Genomic DNA, 20,753 nt, shown 5'->3' on the forward strand with positions numbered 1-20,753 from the left:
GCGAATGCCCCGGAACTTGATCCCCACAACCCCGGAACTCATTCTTCGGCATCATAAGAGCGCGAGCTCGCGAGACAGGAGGAATACTTTTCTTCTTCATGCAGCACCTCGTCATCGGGCGGGGTCTGTAGCATACACGTACATACCCATTGAAAGAGCCAAGACCGTCGGCTTGCGTAGTCCTTTCGTCGGTCAGGCATGTCGGTCGACCATCATCGGCCTCGGCCTCGGCGGCGAGAGGAGGAGAGGCGAGGCGGGACCGCTTGTGGGGACGGCGAGCGGATTCCCAGGCAAATCCGGGTTGAGAGTGTTCTTCTTCTTCTCACACCTAAATGCGGTCCCATGTACGGACGTAGCACAGATCTTCTTGGACGACGTTGAGACCCGTGGTGGAGACATGCCCCACGGTTGACCAGCAACCTCAACCCTTCATGTTGTTCTATTATTGTGACCCGTGTGCTAAGATGCGGAGGATGGCCTGGGGAGGGACCCCAAACCCACCCGTCCTGAGACCATCGCAGCCCTTCCGACGCCATCGGGGCCCCATAGTCACCAATGCGCATCGGGGGCCTGCATGTCGTCCGAATAGCGAGGGAGCGCGAGTAAGGTGGTCCAGCGCCACCAGCCACGGGCCCCCTAGAGGGATCGCGCTGAACGCGATAGCGAACCAGCGGCTTGCCATGGTGATACGTCCAACAAGAAGCCACAGCAGCCTTTGTGTGTGGGTGAAAGGCCGGGCAAAGGGGTCCGTAGCGGTGGGACAGGCTGCCTTGGCTTGCGTTCTGGGCCCGGTCCGGGCGCGCGCAACACCAGACAATAGGGGCAGCCAGAGGAAAAGTTCAGCCAAGCGCGGGTCGGCCGGGGAGCGCCAGGAGAGCCGGCCGACTGGCGCTAGCTCAGGGTCGATCAGCCCAAAAAGAATAGGGATGGACCAGTGGCGTGCATTCGGCCCTCGCTTTTTGTTGCGGGAAGCGATGTGCAGTTGGGCTAGCACCTGGGACGGTGTCGTTTCACGGACGTCCGATACGCACGTCCAAGTCCGCCCGGCTCTCCACGGGCCTCCGGGACAAAGCGCCCTCAGTTGAGGCGCTTCCAAATGCGAGAATAGAAACAATTCTTCATGATGGCCAAATGCCGTATTTAAGACTGTGAAATCCATCTCCAAATCCAATCTCGAAACATCCAGCAGAACTCAATCACTCATTCCATCAATCACCTCCTCGGTCTCTCGACGAACCAGCTTTCATCAGCCCTACACCACTTCTCCAATCCCAACCAACCTTCAAATCCATCAAAATGCCTGGCATTACCAGTGACAACAAGGGTTCCAAGTACGATGCCATCCCCGGCCCTCTCGGTCTGGGCTCTGCGTCCCTTGAGGGCAAGGTTGCTCTTGTGACCGGTGCCGGTACGTTCATCTGATTCCAACGGAATTGCATCCTTCAGGAGGCCCGCATCCGAGCATCGGCAAACTTCCATCCAAATTGCGGGGTGCATTTCCGGGGTCTGTCCGTTTGGCTTTCAATCCGCTAACGCATTGGTCCATTTAGGCCGTGGCATTGGTCGCGAGATGGCTCTGGAGCTCGGCCGTCGTGGCGCAAAGGTCATTGTCAACTACGCCAACAGCGCCGAGACCGCCGAGGAGGTCGTCCAGGCCATCAAGAAGTCCGGCTCCGACGCCGCTTCCATCAAGGCCAACGTCTCCGACGTTGACCAGATCGTCAGCATGTTCGCCGAGGCCAAGAAGATCTTCGGCAAGCTGCACATCGTCTGCTCCAACAGCGGTGTCGTCTCTTTCGGCCACGTCAAGGATGTCACCCCCGAGGAGTTCGACCGTGTCTTCGCCATCAACACCCGTGGACAGTTCTTCGTCGCCCGTGAGGCCTACAAGAACCTCGAGATCGGTGGCCGCGTCATCCTGATGGGCTCCATCACTGGCCAGGCCAAGGGTGTCCCCAAGCACGCCGTCTACTCCGGCTCCAAGGGTACCATCGAGACCTTCGTCCGCTGCATGGCCATCGACTTCGGTGACAAGAAGATCACTGTCAACGCTGTCGCCCCCGGTGGCATCAAGACCGACATGTACCGGTAAGAACTTTCCCATGGCATCTATACACACTTTTAGAACACGCTGCTAACCTAGCTCAAGTGACGTCTGCCGTGAGTACATTCCCGGTGGTGCCGAGCTCGACGACGAGGGAGTCGATGAGTACGCCGCTGGCTGGTCCCCCCTGCACCGTGTCGGTCTCCCCATCGACATTGCCCGCGTGGTCTGCTTCCTGGCTTCCCAGGATGGTGAGTGGATCAACGGCAAGGTCCTCGGCATCGACGGTGCCGCCTGCATGTAAACAATACTTAATGTAATCGGAGTAATGGCTCGTACGACGGGTACCAGTAGATTGGATCACTGTACATTTTAGATTTATGACAAGGGATATATCCAATAAAGACCTTCCCCACACTTTGCTTTGTGCCACCGCTGCCATTCTTTCATGAACGTGACTGTGGCATTCATCCAGGTACTTGCTCGGTCTTGCATACTACTTCTCTTTCGGATTTGATCAAAGCTGTTTTTATGCTAGGCACATAACTATCTTTAAATTGTCAAAAAAACTCTCACTGTGATACATTTTGACACGCCTTCTTAACCGAGTCGGTACAAAATGCGGGCAATCTACCTACTAGTAAAGAGGCGAGAACAGGTCTACACAACAGCAGCCGGTACAGCAATCGCGAGCGAAACTAACTATGTATTGTATATACGGGCATGATCGGAGCTGCCAAAGGTAAGTAAGGTTCAGGCTTTTTTTGCGAGAGAAGTCGACTAAGAAGAATCCTGGCATTGTAGCACGTCATGGTCCATGAAACGGTTGTGTTTAGTTCACAACGCCCCTGCTTGGTGGCGTGGTTAACCAACAACACTTTAAGTCGAATATACAATTGCAGAGTAACAAGGGCATGCATTAAACAGATATCAGATATTATTCCTGACTAAAAAGTATTTCTACAAGAAAAGGGATGTCGCTCAGACACGTTATATACTATCGTGGCACATATACACCATTTTAATGTCTAGCAGCGGCCGTGGTGTTGGCGCTGGCGTAGACGATACGGAAAGGCTCACTCTCGGTGGTGTCGTACTCCTCGAGCTTGGAGGCGTCACCAAAGACGCGAAGGGCCTTGATGGCGAACTTGTACTTGCCGGCAGGGGCGTACGAGCCATCGTCAAGCTGACCGTCAAAGTTGACGGCGAAGACACCGCGGGAGACATACAGGTAAGGGAAGGATCGGGGCTGGCCGATGGTCTTGATACCCCAGACCTCCTTGGTGGCGTTGGGAGGGCAGGTGGTGAGGGGGACGAGGTCCGCGCGGACGAAGGCGGAGCCGAAAGCCATGTTGATGGCGAGAGCGGCGATCTCGGCCTGGGTCTCGTTGGCCGTGCCCTGGGCAGGGAGGATGTAGGTGTGGTTGCTGGGGACAGGCTCGTACTCCTCGGCCTTGGCGCTGGTGGAGGTGGTCAACAGAGCCTGGTCCAGGGTGACGTGGCTGTGCAGGCTGCCAGAAATACCCTGGTAGGGCAGGGAGATGCTGGAGCCGTCGGAGCCGTTAAGGGCGATGTAGCCAGACCAGACGGGCAAACGTCCGCCATCGAGGGTAGGGGGAGTAGGGGTAACCAAGATGGTTGCCTCTCCGCCGGCGGGAACGTCAACCTTGGACTCGCTGAAGGCCAGGGTAGCGTACTCGGCGGTCAGCTCGTTGGGGAAGAGGGCGGGGAAGAGATCTCCGGCAGCCTCGAAGGTGTAGGCAGTGGCGGCGCCGACGTTGCTCAGGTCGTAGGTGACGCTCTCGGAACCGGTGTTCTTGATAGTGAAGTTAAGCTCAGGGATGAAGTTGTCGGTGTCGTTGAAGGAGAGGCCGGAGACGCTGAGGATGACAGTGGAGTAGGCAGCATCGTAGGCCTGGACAAGACCACCGCCCTGCTGGGGAACAGGGGCCAGGAGATCGTCAGGGCCGGTGCCGTAGTTGAACTTGACGGGGTTGGCGTGTGCGGAAAGCAGGTTCTCGATGGTAGCAGGGTCGAGAGTCTTGCGGACCTCGGCGATCAGGGCGACGATACCGGCGGTCTGGGGGCAAGACATGGAGGTACCAGAGAGGACAGCGTAGCTTCCCAGGGCCCTATAGATTGTTAGAATTCGGTTGTTCACAGCTTTAGCTACAAAAAGGGTCATTTACCTGGGGTAGGTCGCGAGGACGCTGCCTCCAACGGCACCGAACTGAGGCTTCAGGTGGGCGTCCCAGTTAGGGCCCCATGAGCTGAAGGAAGAAACGGAGCCGCCAGTGGCGGTGTTGTTAGACTGGGTGAGAATCTGCTCAGCCTCGGCGGGATCGGTCATCTGGAGAACAACCTCGGATCCGGCGGCAAGGGCCGCGAGCCAAGTAGCACCGACATCGGGGGTGGTCATGCCGATGGCGAGGATCTCGGGGACACTGGTGACGGTGACGGAACCGGCACCGGGGACGTTGTTGTAGAGAATGATGTACTTGGCACCCTTAGCAGCAGCGTTCTGGGCCTTGGCAACGAAGGTGCAAGTTCCTCTCTTGACAAGAACAATCTTGTTGCTCAGGTCAGGGGTGTCATCAGGGTAAGCGTCGCAGCCGAGGGCAGTAGCCGAGGTAGAGTCGGTGGTGAGAGCCCAGAGAGGAAGCTCAACACCGCCCCAGTTATCAGGCTCACCGGGGGTGTAGGCGAAGCCCTTAGGCTCGCCACCGTCAACGACGTAGGTGTTCTCGATGAGAACGGCGGGGGTAATGACGTTGTCGAAGGAGGCGATGGCAGTGACATGCTTACCGCTGGCGGCGGTGGAAGCGAAGAAGATACCCTGGTCGCCAGAGTTACCGGCAGAGACGGTGCAAGGGACACCGGCCTCAACGATTCTGGAAACAGTCGCGGCCCAAGGCTCGTCAGTCCAGCCAGAGGGACCACCGATGGAGGCAGTGATGATGTCGCTGCCCTCCTCGTAGGCACGGTTGTAGGCGGCAATGAGAATATCGTTGCTGACTTGACCGTCGCAGCCAAAGACCTAATCGGAAGATTCATATTAGCATAGGATCTCAAAATGAAGAATGAAGGCATTTGGTTCGTCTTCCCAGAAACCCCTTGGGAAACTTGGTTCCGACCGGGAATTCTAGCATCGGGCCGCGGATCCACTTATTGGTCAAAAGCTTAAGGGCCCTCCCGTCATCCGCCAAGGTGACATGCATGCGCGCAGCAAAACGTTAAGCGTAGCTTGGTGCGGCATGCAGCAAATTGTGGACTAAAAATGAAAAACGATGAATAAAAATCACATACCTTGTAAGCACCAAGGGTGACACCGGGAGCAGTGCCAGTGAACCCGAAGGGGTTGGTCTGAGCGGCGATGATGCCGGCGACGTGGGTTCCGTGACCACCGCAGTCCATAGGGTCAGGGTCAGGGAAGTGCTCGTTGAAGCCGTCGTAGGCATCACCGACGAAGTCAGTTCCGTAGCTGACCAGGCAATCGGGGCCGAAGCACCCGCCGAGAGCGGGGTGAAGGTAGTCAATGCCAGTATCGATGACGGCGACCTTGATGCCCTTGCCAGTAATGCCATCAGCGTGAAGCTTGTCGACCTGGGTCATGACGTGCGTCGAGAAGACATCGGGGCCCTCCTGTCGCCTTTGCAGGTCGACGTAGTCGCGGCCCTGCTTGCCGGTCCAGACAATCTCGGGCTGGGGGATGCTGTAGGTCCTGACGGGCCAGATGTTCTTGACCGAGGGAAGCTGCGCCAGCTTTGCGGCCTTCTGGTCGGCGGTGTCGATGTTCTTGAACTGAATCGACGCGCCCTTGAAGAGGGAGTAGGTCAGGTTCATGCGGGTGACGGCGTCGGCGTCGGCCTCTGTGTAGAAATCGGAGGCATCCTGTTGGTGTTACTGGTGAGTGACTTGTTTTCCCTGTGTGGCAGACTAAAACATTGGCGCTTCACTAACCTGACCATCCTCCAACTCGACGATGAAGGCACCGGCGACGGTCTTGGGGGAAGGGGTCTTGCCCTGGACGGCGGAGGCCGCCGCAAGGAGCGGCAGCAAGAGACTGCTTCTGACCATTTTGTTTGGCTGACGGATGACGTGGGAGAGACCGGAGCTGGCGAGAACAGAATCATCAAGAGTGTAGCGCGCCGGGGGGTAGAACTTTTATAAGTCCATCGAGATAGCGTCGCGTGAAGACCAAGCTTCGGCGGGGGGCAATCGCCCGGGAGCGCCCCATGGCCAAGACGGTCCTCTTCATGCGGGCTCCTCAGGATGGACGGCAAGACTGGGTCCTGTCGTTGTCGTCATGAAATGAATGGGGGCACATCCGGGCAGGCGCTTGCTCGCCCGGGCAGGTGGACGGAGAGAGACGCCAAAGCAGAGGCAATGCGAGGGTGCAAGGCGCGGTGGGAATATGGCTCGCGATAGCGGCCGGGGGTTGCGAGCAGGGATGAATGGGATCATGGACCAGGGCCAGACATGGAGATCCTGAGCACAAGCGACGGGTCAGGAAATAAGAAATTGCAGGGTGCATATCGCCTCAAAGGCAATCTACAGCGTGTAACGACACGCGACAGAGGAAAAGGAGCCACCGACGATCAACATATTACCTAGTAAAGATGCTTTGTGAGCTGCCTTAACGGGGCTTCTTACTGGTAGGGGAGGGGAGCAGGATTGATTAATCGGCCCCTGTCATTGGAGCTTTTGTGTGGACAATCTAGCTAGATGGCCTTCCTATCTGGGCAATTGTCTCCGTATGTCGTTGGTGAAGTCAATGAAAGCTGATGGAGGGGACTCCCTGGTCGAGTGTGCAGTGGACCTGGATATGAGTTTAGGGGCACTTTATTCTGTGGCGTCCATTTGGTGGCGAGCTGGCCTCGGCTCGGCTCTAGCGTCGAGCTAGCTATCGTTGAAGAGCGATTGGCAGAAGCGGGAGATCGGATTTGTCTTCTTTTCGAGATCTCTGGGCAGCAAGCCTGCAACGCCACAGCACCTATGCGTGCCTCGTGAGCGTAGCCGTTGAGTGCGTCGAGAAGGCCCAAGAAGGTTAGGTGGCACAGGCAGGGGACTGCCCGTTGCAGACGGCAAAAGGACATTGGATGGTTTGAGTATCATCGGTGACGGCTCCATATGGCATGTCGACGATACAAGCGCAGGACATGTCCGTCAACTGGCCGCGGGGTGTTCGTTCTCCAATGTCAGTGGCCAGAAGCAAGATTGCCGGAAGAGGGTCAGTTTGTTATCGGAATGTCAGAGGACAGTCGCCATCCGGCTTCGAAACGCCGCGATTGCTTCTTGTTAAACTGAACATGGACCGTCCTCATGCTCGTTGGTTCCCCGAGGACAGCTGTGCGTCGTTGCAACGCTCCCCGGGGGCCAAGAGGCCAAGGCCTCCTACTGCCGTGGTAGCAGCGCATGGTGAGCGCTGTTTGGTGCGTGCCTGAATGGCTCTCGTGTAGTGTGGAGCTCAAGCAGCTCAGGCACCATACGGATACCACGGCAGCATCCACGCGGGGACGATTATCCTGGCTGCGCAGTGGGTTCACGCGATTGCGTTGGATGTTGTATCTCGCACGCCAGCGACAGTTCCCATCTCCAGGGCTGCTTGCCGATATCCAAAAAGTTTAGTGTACGGAGTAGGTGAACGGTTCAACGCCGGATTGAGGACCGGGACAAGGCGACAAGTGGAGGGGCGTTCTTGGGACCGACTCGTGACGACCGGGATGGAGTTCTATCTGGGCAGCAGAGGGCCTTTTGCTAGCCTCCATCGCCAATTCCTGCGGCACCCACATGCCATATCCCCGCACAAGGCAGGGCCAGAAGTGGCGGACAAGGTGAGGGGAAGTTGGAATGGGAAGAGAGCTCCGCGTTGGCTGAGGAGCGGACCGAGACCTGCCAACCCATCATCCATGGCTTCCCGTCCCCCTGAGCCCCCGTCCGATTCACCTGCCGAAATGTCGATAACGCGGTGACCGCGCCCCCTCCTACCGGCCTTAGACCGGTCGCAAAGGTGCGTGGAATGCCAGCGGCCATGCAAGGCAACACTGAGCGGGCTCGGTGCGCTAGGACACCTCGCTTGCAAGGCTTGAGGCGCCAGAAGGCCGACATTGCTTTTTGGGTTGATATTACGTATCAAAATGAATGGGTTTAGAGTTGGACATGTCTCGACTCACATTGAATCTGGTTCAACCTGTAAGAGAGGAAGACAAAACGGGACGACGCTACACGACGTGGGTGGTCACGCCCTGGAAATGGCCCAATATTGATACGCCCGGACCACTGTATAACGGCCGCTTTTCCCCTTGGCCGAAAGGGGTTGTGACCCTGCCGGCTGCTAAGGCGATCTGGGAAGCTCGGGGGACAGACCCGGGGGGGTGCCTCCACTCAACTTCCCATCAAAATCTTCGTATTCCGGACCGGATGGAATGAGCATCGTAGAACTTTTGGAATGCAGGTTCTCAGGTTAATGACGGTATTGCACGATTCATTTACGTTTATGAGGTGAAGGCGAAGGGTGCTAGGTACATGGAGAGGTGCTTGGATCAATAAACGTGCCCCTACTAACCTTAAAATTGCGTACCCAGGGGCCACTGACTCTCGTGCTGCCCTGCCGGGATTGTCCTGGATGCCGTTCCTTTAAACTGCGTGCGATCATCTAAGGCCCTTCTTTTCACAGATTGGTACGGAGCAGAAGATCGCTATTTAACCCTACTAAGGCGCCAAACTTTGTTACCTACTTTATTATTATTTAACACCTCAATCCCACCGGCTATGGTTTCGTTTGTAAAGTTTGTTCAGTGAAGTAACCCACTTTCCAGGCCGGAATCCCCTTGTTCCAATTTCAGCTGGCACAAAAATGGCCGTATCGTTTGTCAAACAATCAATCGTATTAGTCGGCACGTACGGCCGGATGTGCGCATTCGCATCTCATTTGCTGGCCCCCTGGGTTCAACGACATGTTCATCTCACAGGAACAAAACCTGCATTCACACGTCGTGACATTCGCACAGACTCGCACGAGAGACGGTCATGGGCATATGCCGGCGCTAGTTGGGAGTATCAGTCTTGCCAAGGTGCTGATCTTCGATGCACCCCAGGTAGGAACCCTTGGGCAAGCTGTCGGATGCATGCAAAATGTCCTCGAGCGGACCGCCAGCCCAGCTCCTCGGGGAGGAGAAGGGAAGTGACCGTATTTACAGATGGCGGTATGCTACCGTCACAGTACAGCCCGGGAGGGGGGTCTATCGGCGGCTGGGCAGTGACTAGGTTGCATGGCGGGACTTGCTCTGCATTCTTGGCCAAATGGCGAGCTTACAGGGCCAGCAGGTTCCACCAGGCAAAGGAGGTGCACGAAATGAAGCATGTCTTGATTAACATTACTTTATATAAATCGAGTGTGACCTAGTCAAGATTCTTCCGTTGATCCTGACGGGGCTCAAGGGATCTTGGCAAGGACATATGTATTAGGCAAGAAGCTCTCTCGCAACCTCGTACGTGTTGATGAAGTCGATCCCCTCTTTCCGCCATGTATCATCCTCCACGAAGCTCTCGGTAGCGTTCAATACCAAGTTCTTCGGGTCGTTCAGGTCATACTTTGGCCAGTACGGCAGCAAACCTCCATTCTTCGTGCCATTTCCGGCAACCTTTGGGTTAGGATCCAGCTCATAGACAAATCGAACATAGGCCTGCCCGATGGCTTGGGCGAGGCGCACGTGGCTGTCATACTCCGGTGACGGCCCGAGCAGACCCGAGATGTTCTGGAAGCTAAATGCGACGTTGTCAAAGTGCCGCACACCCTCAATCTCCGTCCGGTTCCACAGCCGCTGGTCGAACCGGTAGCTGTAGACGGGCTGGGCAACATCGGGCTTCGCGTAGAGCTCGCACATCTTGCGCCGGCCCGAGATCATGACCAGGTCGCCGCCGATCGAGGCGCCCCGTCTCCACTGCAGGCCCTTGTCGGCGTACACGGAACAGTTGGTGATGGAGAGCGGCGGTTGAGTGCAGGGGTCGTTGGGATACAGCTCGAACAGCTTCCTGATTGTCGGCGGCGAAAGCGCATAAGAGCGCCAGTATGTGAAGCCGTTGAAGAGGTCCTGTTCCGTGTTGGGCTTGGGGCTGCTCGGGTTGAAGTTAATCCCCTCGTCGCTGTTGGCTCCGGTCAAAAGAGGCACCTTGACGAACTTGCCCTGCGGTATCAGCTGGCTGGGATAACCCGTGAGGAAGTCGCCGTCAATCAAGGGGTTCCACACTTGGCTGGGGTTTCCTGCGAAGAGATCTGCCTGGCTCAGACCCCGAAGACAAGCTAATTGGTCTTTGGCGGTCCAGCATCCTGTCGTTCGCGTCAGGTTCTCGAGAGGAGAGTTGTAATAGGCCAGGTTCTGCACTTGGGCGCCAGTCGGCCCACCACTCTCCAAAATTGCGGCACGGTACAGGCCGTCGTCCCGGCCGTCGTAGCTAAAGAGATGATAGGCAATGCTCTGCGCCCCGGCGCTCTCTCCCCAGATTGTCACCCGGTCCGGGTCTCCACCAAATGCCGCGATGTTTTCCTGGATCCACCGGAGAGCCAACCGCTGGTCAAGTAGACCCGCATTACTAGATCCTTCTGCGAGAAGCTGGGGCGTCTGCAAGAAACCGTACATGTTGAGACGGTAATTCATCGCGACGCTGATGATGGGCTGGCCCATCTCCTGGCTGACCTTGACGATACCTGAGAGGTTGTACTGGGGATCGGCCTTCACGTCGGGTCTTAGTCACCATACAAATTACTGCAAGGAAGAATTATCTTACAACAGACCCCGTGTATAGGCCGCCACCGAATATCCAAACAAGAACCGGAAGAGGTTTCTCATATTTACCGGCTGGTCGGACAACGTTGAGTGTTAAGCAGTCTTCCGATATGTTGAAATTTCCTCTGTATTGCATGCAGCTGTATCCTTGCTCGGTGGCATCTCGTACGCCGTCGAAGGAGGAGTTCAAGCTTTGAGGCCACCGATATCTCAACTGGCCGACTGGGGGCTGCGCAAAGGGGACACCGAGGAAGGCATCCTGGTCCCATTCAGATAAATGAAGGCCTCGATACGTGCCGTTGAGGACCTGGGCTGTAGGTTCTTGAGCTACAACTGCTTGGAGGCAGGCCACAGCCGCCGAGAGTAAATAACACAGCCGAGCCATGAGGTAAAAAAAGATGGCGCTTTATTTTTTCCAATTGGTTATTCCCATTCTCATTCATCTATGGCCAGCTCTTATACCACTCCAGCGTAGCATCACTCCACGCGGTCGTCGCCAGACCGCTGGAAAAAGAAGCGCGAGTAGCATCTTTGATTGGAGGAAAATGAACAACCGCAAAATGAGCTCGCTGCTCTTGATATTTAGTGCCGGGTCAAAAAAATAAGCAGCGTATACGATCTGGGGTGAACTATTGGAGAAGAATGCGGGGGATGCGGGGGGACGCTGTTAATGGTCAAGGGCCGGCCGGGCGGCGATCTCGAACTGGGTTACATTGTATCTGCGGATATGAGAAAAGGCAGGGCATATTGGGATTTCAAGTCATTTTTCCGGCGGTTACAACGAAATTCACCGGCGGGGTCTCCACATGAAGCCTGAGGGCCGAGGGTGATGATGTGTAGTCGGACATTTGAAGGGGTCGTGGCTAGGACCGTTGAAGTAATCTATATTGACACTCGGATAAAGATTAATGGATCGGAACAGTTTCAGATTCATGAATGGATTGAAAACCGGCCCATCGTGAGAGACATTGATTGTTGATCGTATGGCTGTGAAGGTTGAAATAGCGTGAAATGAAAGAGTGTGAATGATAGATGGGTGGTTTTGTTCTGATAGATGTACCGTACCGTACAAGCCTATTAGACACTGTGTTCCTGGACGGTGAGGTCGGCTAAATGCCGGGGATTTCCCCGGCTCACATTGACGTCAACCGAGCCGAGCTTAGAAATTTAGTTTGAAGCTTCGCATCCTAATCCCACCCTTATGCCGGGCATTTAATTTGACTTCAACGACTCCGAAAACATTACCTGGCCACATCACAACTAAATACGCGCTAGAATTCGGGAGCTACCGACATAAATACCTTAAACAGACCTCAAGATGCTCTGCAGATCGTGCCGCCGCGCAATTGCGCTCTCCAAAGGCGCCCCCAGCAACTTGATTGCCAGAGCTTCCGCAACAAGCTCCCCGATCGCGAAGAGAAACTTCTCTCAATCCGCCCTTGCTCCCCAAGCCAAGCCCTCTGCCGCTATTGCATACCAGTCGGCATCTCTTGTCGGCATTCAAGCAGTCTCCAAGCGCTTCTACTCGTCATCAACCCCCGAGACCTCGACAACCCCCGAGAAGCCCGACCACCTCGACGCTGCCGAATCGACGATATGGGATAAGCTGGTTACCGAGTTCACACCCTCGGAGCTGATCGTACAAGATGTGTCTGGTGGCTGCGGCTCCATGTACGCCATCGACATCACCTCGGCGAAGTTCAAGGGTGCAAACATGCTGAAGCAGCAGCGGATGGTCAACGCTGTTTTGGGCGATATGATGAAGCAGTGGCATGGCGTCCAGCTGCGCACGAAGGCCCCTTGAATACTCTCCAACAGATCGATCGTCGCTGCGACGGCGGATGTATATTAGACGACAGTGTATCAACAGCCGCCAATACCTGAATGGCAACCCCACTCCACGGACAGGGCAACAAAGACAATGCAGATAATTGAAGCAACCACTCGTTGACAAGGCACATGTCTGGGCACTTTTGGTCCAGGAATTCTGGACAGAAGTTGCATGTTGAGAATCTTGGACCATATGTAGTATCTGGGTCATCTTCGTATTCTTGCTTGTTCTGCAACGGCATCCTTCCCATGAACCTTCGTCAGTCTCTTCGCTAGTCTAAACCACCGCGCCATTTCTGCTCAAGGCTTCTGTCAAGTTGCAGATACCTCGCACGCTTGGTAAGGATCTTCCTCTCGATTGCTCGTTGCATGTGCTTCCGTCATTCCAACCAATGACATTCGTCCCATTACTCCTCCATTTGATCGTTCAGTGGGACTGTTATGGGTCACCAAATCGTCTTCCCCATTGATCAAGAGCGGTTCTCAATCTAGGTAGGTGAGCAGGGGCTATCTATGGACAAACCACCCACTATTCCGCGGATGCCTCTGACGTGTTTGCATCCCGAGTTCAATATGCTGCAACGGCCCGCCGTGGCATTCACGAGTGCTTACGCCAAGAAGATGACAAATTTGACGTTGCACAAGACCGGAGGGTGTCGCCAAAAAAAAAGTCATATCATCCCCAACACCTACCCCAAGCTGCCCAATCGTAACGAATTCGTACAGGTGCCCCAATAGCAATTTTCTCTCCCCGCACACACCCGTATGCGACGCCGAGGTTGTGATAGGCTTTAACAAAAAATCATCAACATGGGGGCGGCGGTTGCAGCGAGACCCTGCCGACTGTTGGAAGATGCAGTTGTCAGACACAACACAATCCAATAGGGCATGCTTTTATCACTGGCATTGCGACGGACCAACAACTGTGGCATGGGCCAGCATGCCACTGAGGCCTGGGTTAGTAATTCCCTACATGAAAACAGCTGCCGTCAGCCTCTGGATATGCATAGTGATTGGAACGATGTAACACAGGGCGGGATTGCAATATTCGGAGTCCTCGATGTGTCGAAGATCGAACTCAGTGAGAGCGGGGGAGGACGCAGGAGATTAATAAACCTACTCCTTACCATTAAATAGAAACTTTGCCGTATATCTCACGAAGAGTATCTCTTCTTCGGTTGCTTGTAATCCTCGACCGTTTTTCCTACACGATAGGTATAAAAAAAAAGGCATCATGGCTCTTTCTGACCTGACCTCGGGCATTGATGCTCGCTCAGCACCTCTGTACCTCATCGTTTCATTCCTCATCTACTATGTTTTCTCCTCAATTGTGACATGGTATCGCCTCCGCGACTTTCCCGGTCCTATCATCGGGAAATTCTCCTACTTCTGGATTATGTCCAACGCCCGTTCAGGGCGACCGGCTGAGCACTACACCAAACTCAACAGAAAACACGGCTCCCTTGTGCGCGTTGGCCCCAACGACCTCGTCACAGACGACCCCGACATCATCCGCCGCATGAACGGTGCTCGCTCTACATACGGCCGCTCGTCGTGGTACGACTCTGTGAAACTAAACCCACACGAGGACAGCATGTTCAGCCTACGCGATGTTGGCGCACACGACAAACTGAAGGCGAAGTGCGCGGGTGGGTATGCCGGCAAAGAGAATCCCACGCTCGAGAGCGGCGTCGATTCGCAGATTGCGGGCGCAATCGACCTTATCCGGCGGAAATACATCACTACTGACGACGAGGTGAAGCCAATGGACCTCGGCAAAGTGACGCAGTTCCTGACGCTAGACACCATCACCAAGATCGCCTACGGCAAGGAGTTTGGGTATTTGGCTACTGACTCGGATATATATGGCTACATTAGCACCACGGAAACGGCCATACCGTATCTGCAGCTTTGCAGTGAGGTGCCGTACATACAAAAGGTTGTATTTTCACCTCTTGTTTTAGGCACGTTGGGCCCAAAACACACCGACGAGAGTGGATTGGGAAAGTTGATGGGGTTTGTTATCCAACCCGTTTTGAATTGGTTTGGCGCTGACGGTATTGCAGAGTTGCCAAGGAGGTCGTTGCGAAAAGGTTTGGGCCAGACGCCAAGGAAGAGCGCGATATGCTGGTAACTCGCCATCCATTTCTGGAAAAAAGATTTTAGAGCTGATCAATTCATAGGGCGCTTTCGTTCGACACGGTCTTACTCAGAACGAGTGTGAGACTGAAGTTCTCTTCCAGATCAGCGCCGGTTCCGATACGACTGCCACCGCGATACGCACGACTTTTCTGTACACCATCACGTCGCCCCGCGCATACCAAACTCTGAAGAAAGAAATAGCCGTTGGCATCAAGGAAGGCCGCATTTCGTCCCCCATCACGCACGAAGAAGGCAAGAATCTGCCCTATCTTCAGGTATGCGCCTACACTACTGTAAATCAAGCATGGCGTATTCTAATCGGGGCAGGCAATAATCTACGAGGGCCTTCGCATGAATGCACCCTTCACTGGTCTCTGCGCCAAGGAGGCGCCTGCTGAGGGGGACACCATCGACGGGCGGTTCATCCCGGGCGGGACGCGCATTTCACAGAATGTTTGGGGAACGCTCCGCCGCGCCGATATTTTCGGCAAAGACGCCGACCTCTTCCGCCCTGAGCGATGGACGGAGGCGAATACCGCGACAAGAGACAAGATGCAGAAAACAGCCGAGCTGGCTTTCGGATATGGTCGGTGGGGTTGTGCGGGAAAGAGCGTGGCGTTCCTTGAGCTGAACAAAGTGTTTGTCGAGGTGAGTGACGCCGTCGAGACTGACCCTTCCGGGATCAAGGCTGACGAGTGACGATACAGCTGCTGAGAAACTTTGATTTCCAAATCATTGATCCTACTAAGCCGTGGCACAGTGTGAACTTCAATTTGTTCATGCAGGACGAGTTCTGGGTTAAGGTCACCGAGGCAGAAAAAGTCGTGGCTTAGATGGCTCGAGGAACAGAGACGGAATTGGGTCTCAACGGCTGCTACCACTTCATGATATCCTGATGCGTAGAAAACCACCACGCAAATGGCTCGGTGTTCGTGTATATACGCACTCCTTTTCCTTGAATTAAATGTCACATGACTTTTTCTGATGAGACCAAGTCTTCGTAACTAGCTAAGAAATATTCGCCTTCTCTCTCAACTAAACATACTACTCTGGATGGCATTCTTGTGCCACAGGAAATCATCACATTTTCTGACATTCTGATGCATCGGGAGAAGTTCAGTGTTACATATTGTCTGCACTGATCGGAAATAGCATGGATCTACACCGCCTTGGTGGCTCAGTGGTAAAGCGTCTCACTCGTAATGAGAAGATCGGGCGTTCGATTCGCCCTCGAGGCAAGATCCCATTGTTTTGATTTTGTGGGCTGGTGTGAAAATTGTTTTTTTTTCGATTTTGTGGCACACGCACAGGGGAGGAGTCAAATTAGCCAACTCTTCTTACAGACCTCGACGAACATTGTTCTGACCTTTCGTGGATTGTTGCGCTGTTGCACGCGGTCTTCAGTCGTAGATTATATTATTACAACACTATATTGCCAACTCTGCATACTAAGATTTATTCTACTTGCCCGATGTAGTGGGCCAATCCGGATGTGGTCCAAAAAGTGTAGGCGCCTTGTCTCCTGTTTGCTGATGTTTGGCCTCATTTGTCAGCCCTGTCTTCGAGCTACCTGTAGTCGACGCAGAAGTCCCTCCTAAGCCACTGAAAAGCCCGCTTGATTTCGTAGCTGTGCTGCCAAAAACAGGTGGAGAAAAGGACCCAAACCCGCTGAATGAATTGTTTGGTTGTCCGAGGGAGCCCGCTGGCTGTGATGGGGTTTTGCTGAAAATACTTGACGAAACGACATTGGTTGCAGCAGCATTTCCGCTACCGAACAATACGGTATTGCCATTGGGAGTATTAGTTGAACCTTTTGCTTTCTGAAAGTTACTAGTACCGGAATCCGTACTTCCAAATAGCCCAGTACCAATCGGGGCGTTCGAGGCGGCCGTCATGCCATTGTTAGATGTTTGATTTCCTTGGCCTTTTTCTGGTAGAGTATGCGACTCTCCAGATGCAACACGGCCAGAGGGAGAGGCTGCGGCTTTACCTTTTGCGGCTGGAGAAGCGAAGGACAGCGACGCGAATGACCCATTGACAGTGGTATTAGTATTCCGATGGTGGTCTACAAACTGAGTTGCAGGCACTGCGGCTGACCCTTTATGCCGCCCGGCATCAGGCACTTGTGGCGGCTGGGAGGAAGACCCTATTTAAACATGTCAGCATCCATAGGACTTTAAGGCAATTTTTCAATCACATACTAGCAGTCTTTGCGCCCTGATCGGGTACATTAGGAGGCGTATGTGATGAACCGGATGAATGAACTGCATAAGCATCGAAAATGGTTAGATTTTGTCATTGCGTGAAGTTGATTGATACTTACCGATGGCTGTCCTTGGCTTGTATCTGCGGCATTGTTCGAGTCCTTGTTTCAGTAGCGTGATATCCTTTTGGAGCTGCAACCGTTGGCTGCGGACCTCGTCGGACTCTGCAGCAAGCTCCGCCAACCTTGCATCGCTCATGCTATTTACGTCCCTAGGACTAAGGATGGAAGGTAATTCGCGGACTAGACAGCTCTCAATCGCGAGATTAATTAGATTATCCGTGAATGTTCGCAAAGCCATCTAGAAACGGTCAGCTTTAATGGTCTCTGGCCTCGCTGAAACGACACAGTGCTTACATCATAAAATGTCTGCATCGTGTCTATAATGCCTTCAGTCCCGAACTCTTTGCTACTTTGAGCTGCGGCAGTAATTTGCGTTTGCGTCGGAATGCCATCCACGCTTTCGACTTGTCGGGTAGTACGCTCAGCAGTTTTCCTCTCTCTGGCCTCCTGAAAATCAGCATCAATTGGCATTGCATAGCCTTCCTTGAATGGCCGATAGATCTCTTGCAGCTTATCCGCAAGCCCTTTTTCTTTCGAGTCAAAGAAAGGATCCACGCAAGTGAACAAAATGGCGTCGGTTGTGCTGTTTGTGTTAGGTGGCCCGACGATATGCTCAAGAACCTGGTCCACAAATGCCTTGGCGGCGTTCATCACATGCTCAAGATGCAGCTCAGCAATGCCACCCCATGGCTGAGCCTGCTTCTGGAAGAGTTGGACCACAAGATCCATGTTGGCGTATCCTGGAAACTCAGTCCCCTGATTTGCGGCGGCCTTGTGCTCTAGTTGAGCAACCTGCTCCGCCCAAGTGATTACTGTAGGATTGGGGAGATTGTATTGGTGTGTCTTGAGGAACTCCTGAAGATAGCCGGGTATATGATGTTGTTGAGGATTATCATCGGAGTACTGAATGATCTCCTGCTTCGATCCATAGGCGAGCAAGACATGTCGGATAGCCCGGTTGAAATTACGCAGATGAGATCGGAATTTCCGGTGCGTTCCGTCAAACCCACCAAAGAAGGTATCATTGTAATGACCACCGATCCCATCGCGAACCAGTCTTTGGAAATTCCCTGCGACATCTATGAGGTAGGCCCTCATATCTTCTGGCGTAGACCTGGGTTGTCCTAGTCGCTCCAACTCAGCCTCTCGCTCAGAGAGTTTGGATTCAATGTCGTCGATGACTGTCGGCAAGCTCTGCTTAATGTGGGTGTAAAGGATCTGGCTGAGCTTTTTCCGAAGAGCAGCGACACCACGATTCGCTGCGGGAATGGAATTCCAAGCCCCCGACTGGAAAAACCGTTCCTCAATTGCATCCCGAGCTTCAAGACCTTCATCATAATCCGGCTTGTTGCGCAGCACGTGCCAGCCAAGCCCCAAGTTGTGAACAGCCTCGCGACCTCTGACAACCTGAAGATATTTCTTCTCCTCCGCGGACCCGGGGTGAAGAAGGTCCGGTTTTGTGATAACTCCAACGGTGCGCTCCTTAGCAGGATCGTGCTGTGAAGCTACTTCCATGACGAATTGGTTGGCAAGCTGGTTATTGGCAGCTACGATTGTCAGAATAACGCTGTTTTTCTTCTTCATATAGCTTCCCACCAGCTCCATGACAGTATCTCTGCCTTCAGGCGATTGATTTGCCATCACAGTATGGAAAATCCCGGGAAGGTCGACTAACGTAAGAGGGTACATATCAGGGCCTTCAATCTCGAGACGTAGCACATCTTTGGAGAAGTCCGGGTCGGTGTCAGAAAGCCCCATATGTTCCTTCGCGGTACCGATGATGTCGTTGATATCCTCTTGGTTGAAGTCATCAATTTGCCATGTGTGGGCCGTCTTAGCGCTATCTGCAAACTTCACAGTTGCAGTAACACATCGACGGCTGCCTGGGCGGAGAACCAGCTCCGTCGCAAAACGAGTACAAACTCCTCCGTGGACTGGGAAATGTACACGCGAGATGGCTTCGAGCACGGACGACTTTCCTGACGACTGGTCTCCAACGACGATGATCTGGGGGAGGTTAACGATCCTACCAACACCCAGAATGGAGAGCTTGTCGGCCGTGTCGAACAGCTTTCGTGTCTCGATACTATTCAGCTCGCCAAGAGCTTCGGAGTCAAGGGTGGCCTGTACCATGGTTATTGGATAAGCACGGGCAGTTGTGGGAAAAGAAACCGGTTGTAGGACGTTGTTACAAGTGCAGTGATGCTTTTCGACGTTTCTATCGCGCGTGTGATTCTTTCAGAGCCCGTGCTACTTATATAGATTACCTTAATGGTGAAGTAACCCCTGTTCTCAACAATGCTAACCGGAGTGCCGGTAATTGAGGAAAGCGGCGCAGCTCATTTGTACCAGCAAGCGCCAACCAACGGCCAACCTGACACAGCTGATATGCAAGGGGCCCGATCTCCACCTATGAAGAGCTGATCAGTTGTTGGAGCACCTTGAAGACAAAAGAGTACTCCGTACAAGCAAGTAAAAGGAGACCAACCGCTAAATTAACCCCTCGGCTTCCACGAGTTGGTCGGCGACAGCTGTGGATTTATGTACCCCCCTTAGATGCTATTTCGGAACATCTAGGCCGTGTCAAGTGTACCATCAATACATTGCATTTCTTCTCATACAAATCACTGGCTTTGCTTGTTGCAGGCTTCTTTGATTACGTGCTTAGTATCTCTACAGGTACGTGACTCAACATCCTTGCCGAGAAATCGTTGGAGCCCCGATCGCCCAACCAACGCCGTTCAAACCCGGGTAACCGTCAATATCTCGCGTTCCAACAAAACCTCTTCGGGTTAGTGAGATAATCGAGATCCATCTTCTCGAAAGGGGTTGGAGGCAACCCCCGGATTGGTTTTGTATGTCGTTCAAGATAATTGCAAGGAGCAACAGCAACGACTCAGAGATTGAGCACATTTAAACTTGGAGCGCAATATGAACCAGTTGACCTATCCATATGTTTGTAATAACGTTAATACATTCGATTAAAACGTCCACGAGAGTTACCAGAATTATCTGGCTTGGGGATTGAGGAGTTGTTTCGGAGCAGTCTAAGTCTCGGGTGTTGAACAGGCATTTCTCTCTAATTATTTCGATCAAACGAGCGTACACACCGAGCTGGTAAATGGGTTTATCCCTACTAGTTATTTGATTTTAGTTACCCAAATTCCATATCTGTTTCGACGATGGCACTATCCCAGATGTATTGATCACATTGCCGAGCCAAATAGTCCAAAGTCACAACCTGTACTAGCATTTTCAAATAGTCAACTATCCTCAATAACTGTGTCACTTAGATTAAATCTCATCTCTGTAACATAGCGGTTGTATCGAAAGATAGGCTCAAGTTTTATCAACTTGCTGGTTGGAATGTAAAGCAGAATGCTGAGCATGCGACTCACCTTGTCACTATTGTAGGCTTTGGTATCAGAAGAAGTTGTTGCAAAATTTATATGCAAGACACACTATGAAGCAGGGTACACTGTTACATAAGAACCTAAGGAACATAAATTAACATTTGACGCTCATAAAAAAGGTGTTGTTGTATGCTGTACTCGTCAAGCTATTGTGTCAGCATAGCTATAACTTAGTACAATGGTAATCATACCGGTATGAAAATGCATACTAG

General features: G+C 53.3%; 6 protein-coding genes across 6 annotated transcripts; 3 read left to right on the top strand and 3 right to left on the bottom strand.

The window, feature by feature from the left end:
* Window positions 1-1,296: 1,296 nt before the first annotated feature.
* On the top strand, window positions 1,297-2,348 carry EsH8_IV_001323 (SDR family oxidoreductase; the record flags this gene model as incomplete). Its single annotated transcript, XM_083266213.1, has 3 exons — window positions 1,297-1,408; window positions 1,551-2,088; window positions 2,150-2,348. 3 exons carry the CDS (start codon window positions 1,297-1,299, stop codon window positions 2,346-2,348), a joined length of 849 nt encoding a protein of 282 aa, XP_083125108.1.
* Window positions 2,349-3,065: 717 nt separating this feature from the next.
* EsH8_IV_001324 (peptidase S8/S53 domain-containing protein) lies at window positions 3,066-6,121 on the bottom strand (the record flags this gene model as incomplete). Its single annotated transcript, XM_083266214.1, has 4 exons — window positions 3,066-4,176; window positions 4,234-5,081; window positions 5,351-5,935; window positions 6,005-6,121. 4 exons carry the CDS (start codon window positions 6,119-6,121, stop codon window positions 3,066-3,068), a joined length of 2,661 nt encoding a protein of 886 aa, XP_083125109.1.
* A 3,386-nt stretch (window positions 6,122-9,507) lies between these two features.
* Window positions 9,508-11,215, bottom strand: EsH8_IV_001325 (uncharacterized protein; the record flags this gene model as incomplete). The annotated part of the gene is made up of 2 exons (XM_083266215.1): window positions 9,508-10,776; window positions 10,832-11,215. The coding sequence occupies 2 exons, from the start codon at window positions 11,213-11,215 to the stop codon at window positions 9,508-9,510; spliced, it is 1,653 nt and encodes a 550-aa protein (XP_083125110.1).
* A 933-nt stretch (window positions 11,216-12,148) lies between these two features.
* On the top strand, window positions 12,149-12,634 carry EsH8_IV_001326 (bola protein; the record flags this gene model as incomplete). Its single annotated transcript, XM_083266216.1, has 1 exon — window positions 12,149-12,634. One exon carries the CDS (start codon window positions 12,149-12,151, stop codon window positions 12,632-12,634), a length of 486 nt encoding a protein of 161 aa, XP_083125111.1.
* A 1,260-nt stretch (window positions 12,635-13,894) lies between these two features.
* Window positions 13,895-15,635, top strand: EsH8_IV_001327 (cytochrome P450; the record flags this gene model as incomplete). The annotated part of the gene is made up of 5 exons (XM_083266217.1): window positions 13,895-14,559; window positions 14,727-14,790; window positions 14,844-15,077; window positions 15,130-15,450; window positions 15,510-15,635. The coding sequence occupies 5 exons, from the start codon at window positions 13,895-13,897 to the stop codon at window positions 15,633-15,635; spliced, it is 1,410 nt and encodes a 469-aa protein (XP_083125112.1).
* Window positions 15,636-17,002: 1,367 nt separating this feature from the next.
* EsH8_IV_001328 (P-loop containing nucleoside triphosphate hydrolase protein) lies at window positions 17,003-19,261 on the bottom strand (the record flags this gene model as incomplete). Its single annotated transcript, XM_083266218.1, has 3 exons — window positions 17,003-17,019; window positions 17,126-17,366; window positions 17,423-19,261. 3 exons carry the CDS (start codon window positions 19,259-19,261, stop codon window positions 17,003-17,005), a joined length of 2,097 nt encoding a protein of 698 aa, XP_083125113.1.
* Window positions 19,262-20,753: the final 1,492 nt, after the last annotated feature.

Source organism: Colletotrichum jinshuiense, chromosome 4, assembly GCF_051148585.1.
Source record: "Colletotrichum jinshuiense chromosome 4, complete sequence".
Classification (NCBI taxonomy): Eukaryota; Fungi; Ascomycota; class Sordariomycetes; order Glomerellales; family Glomerellaceae; genus Colletotrichum; species Colletotrichum jinshuiense.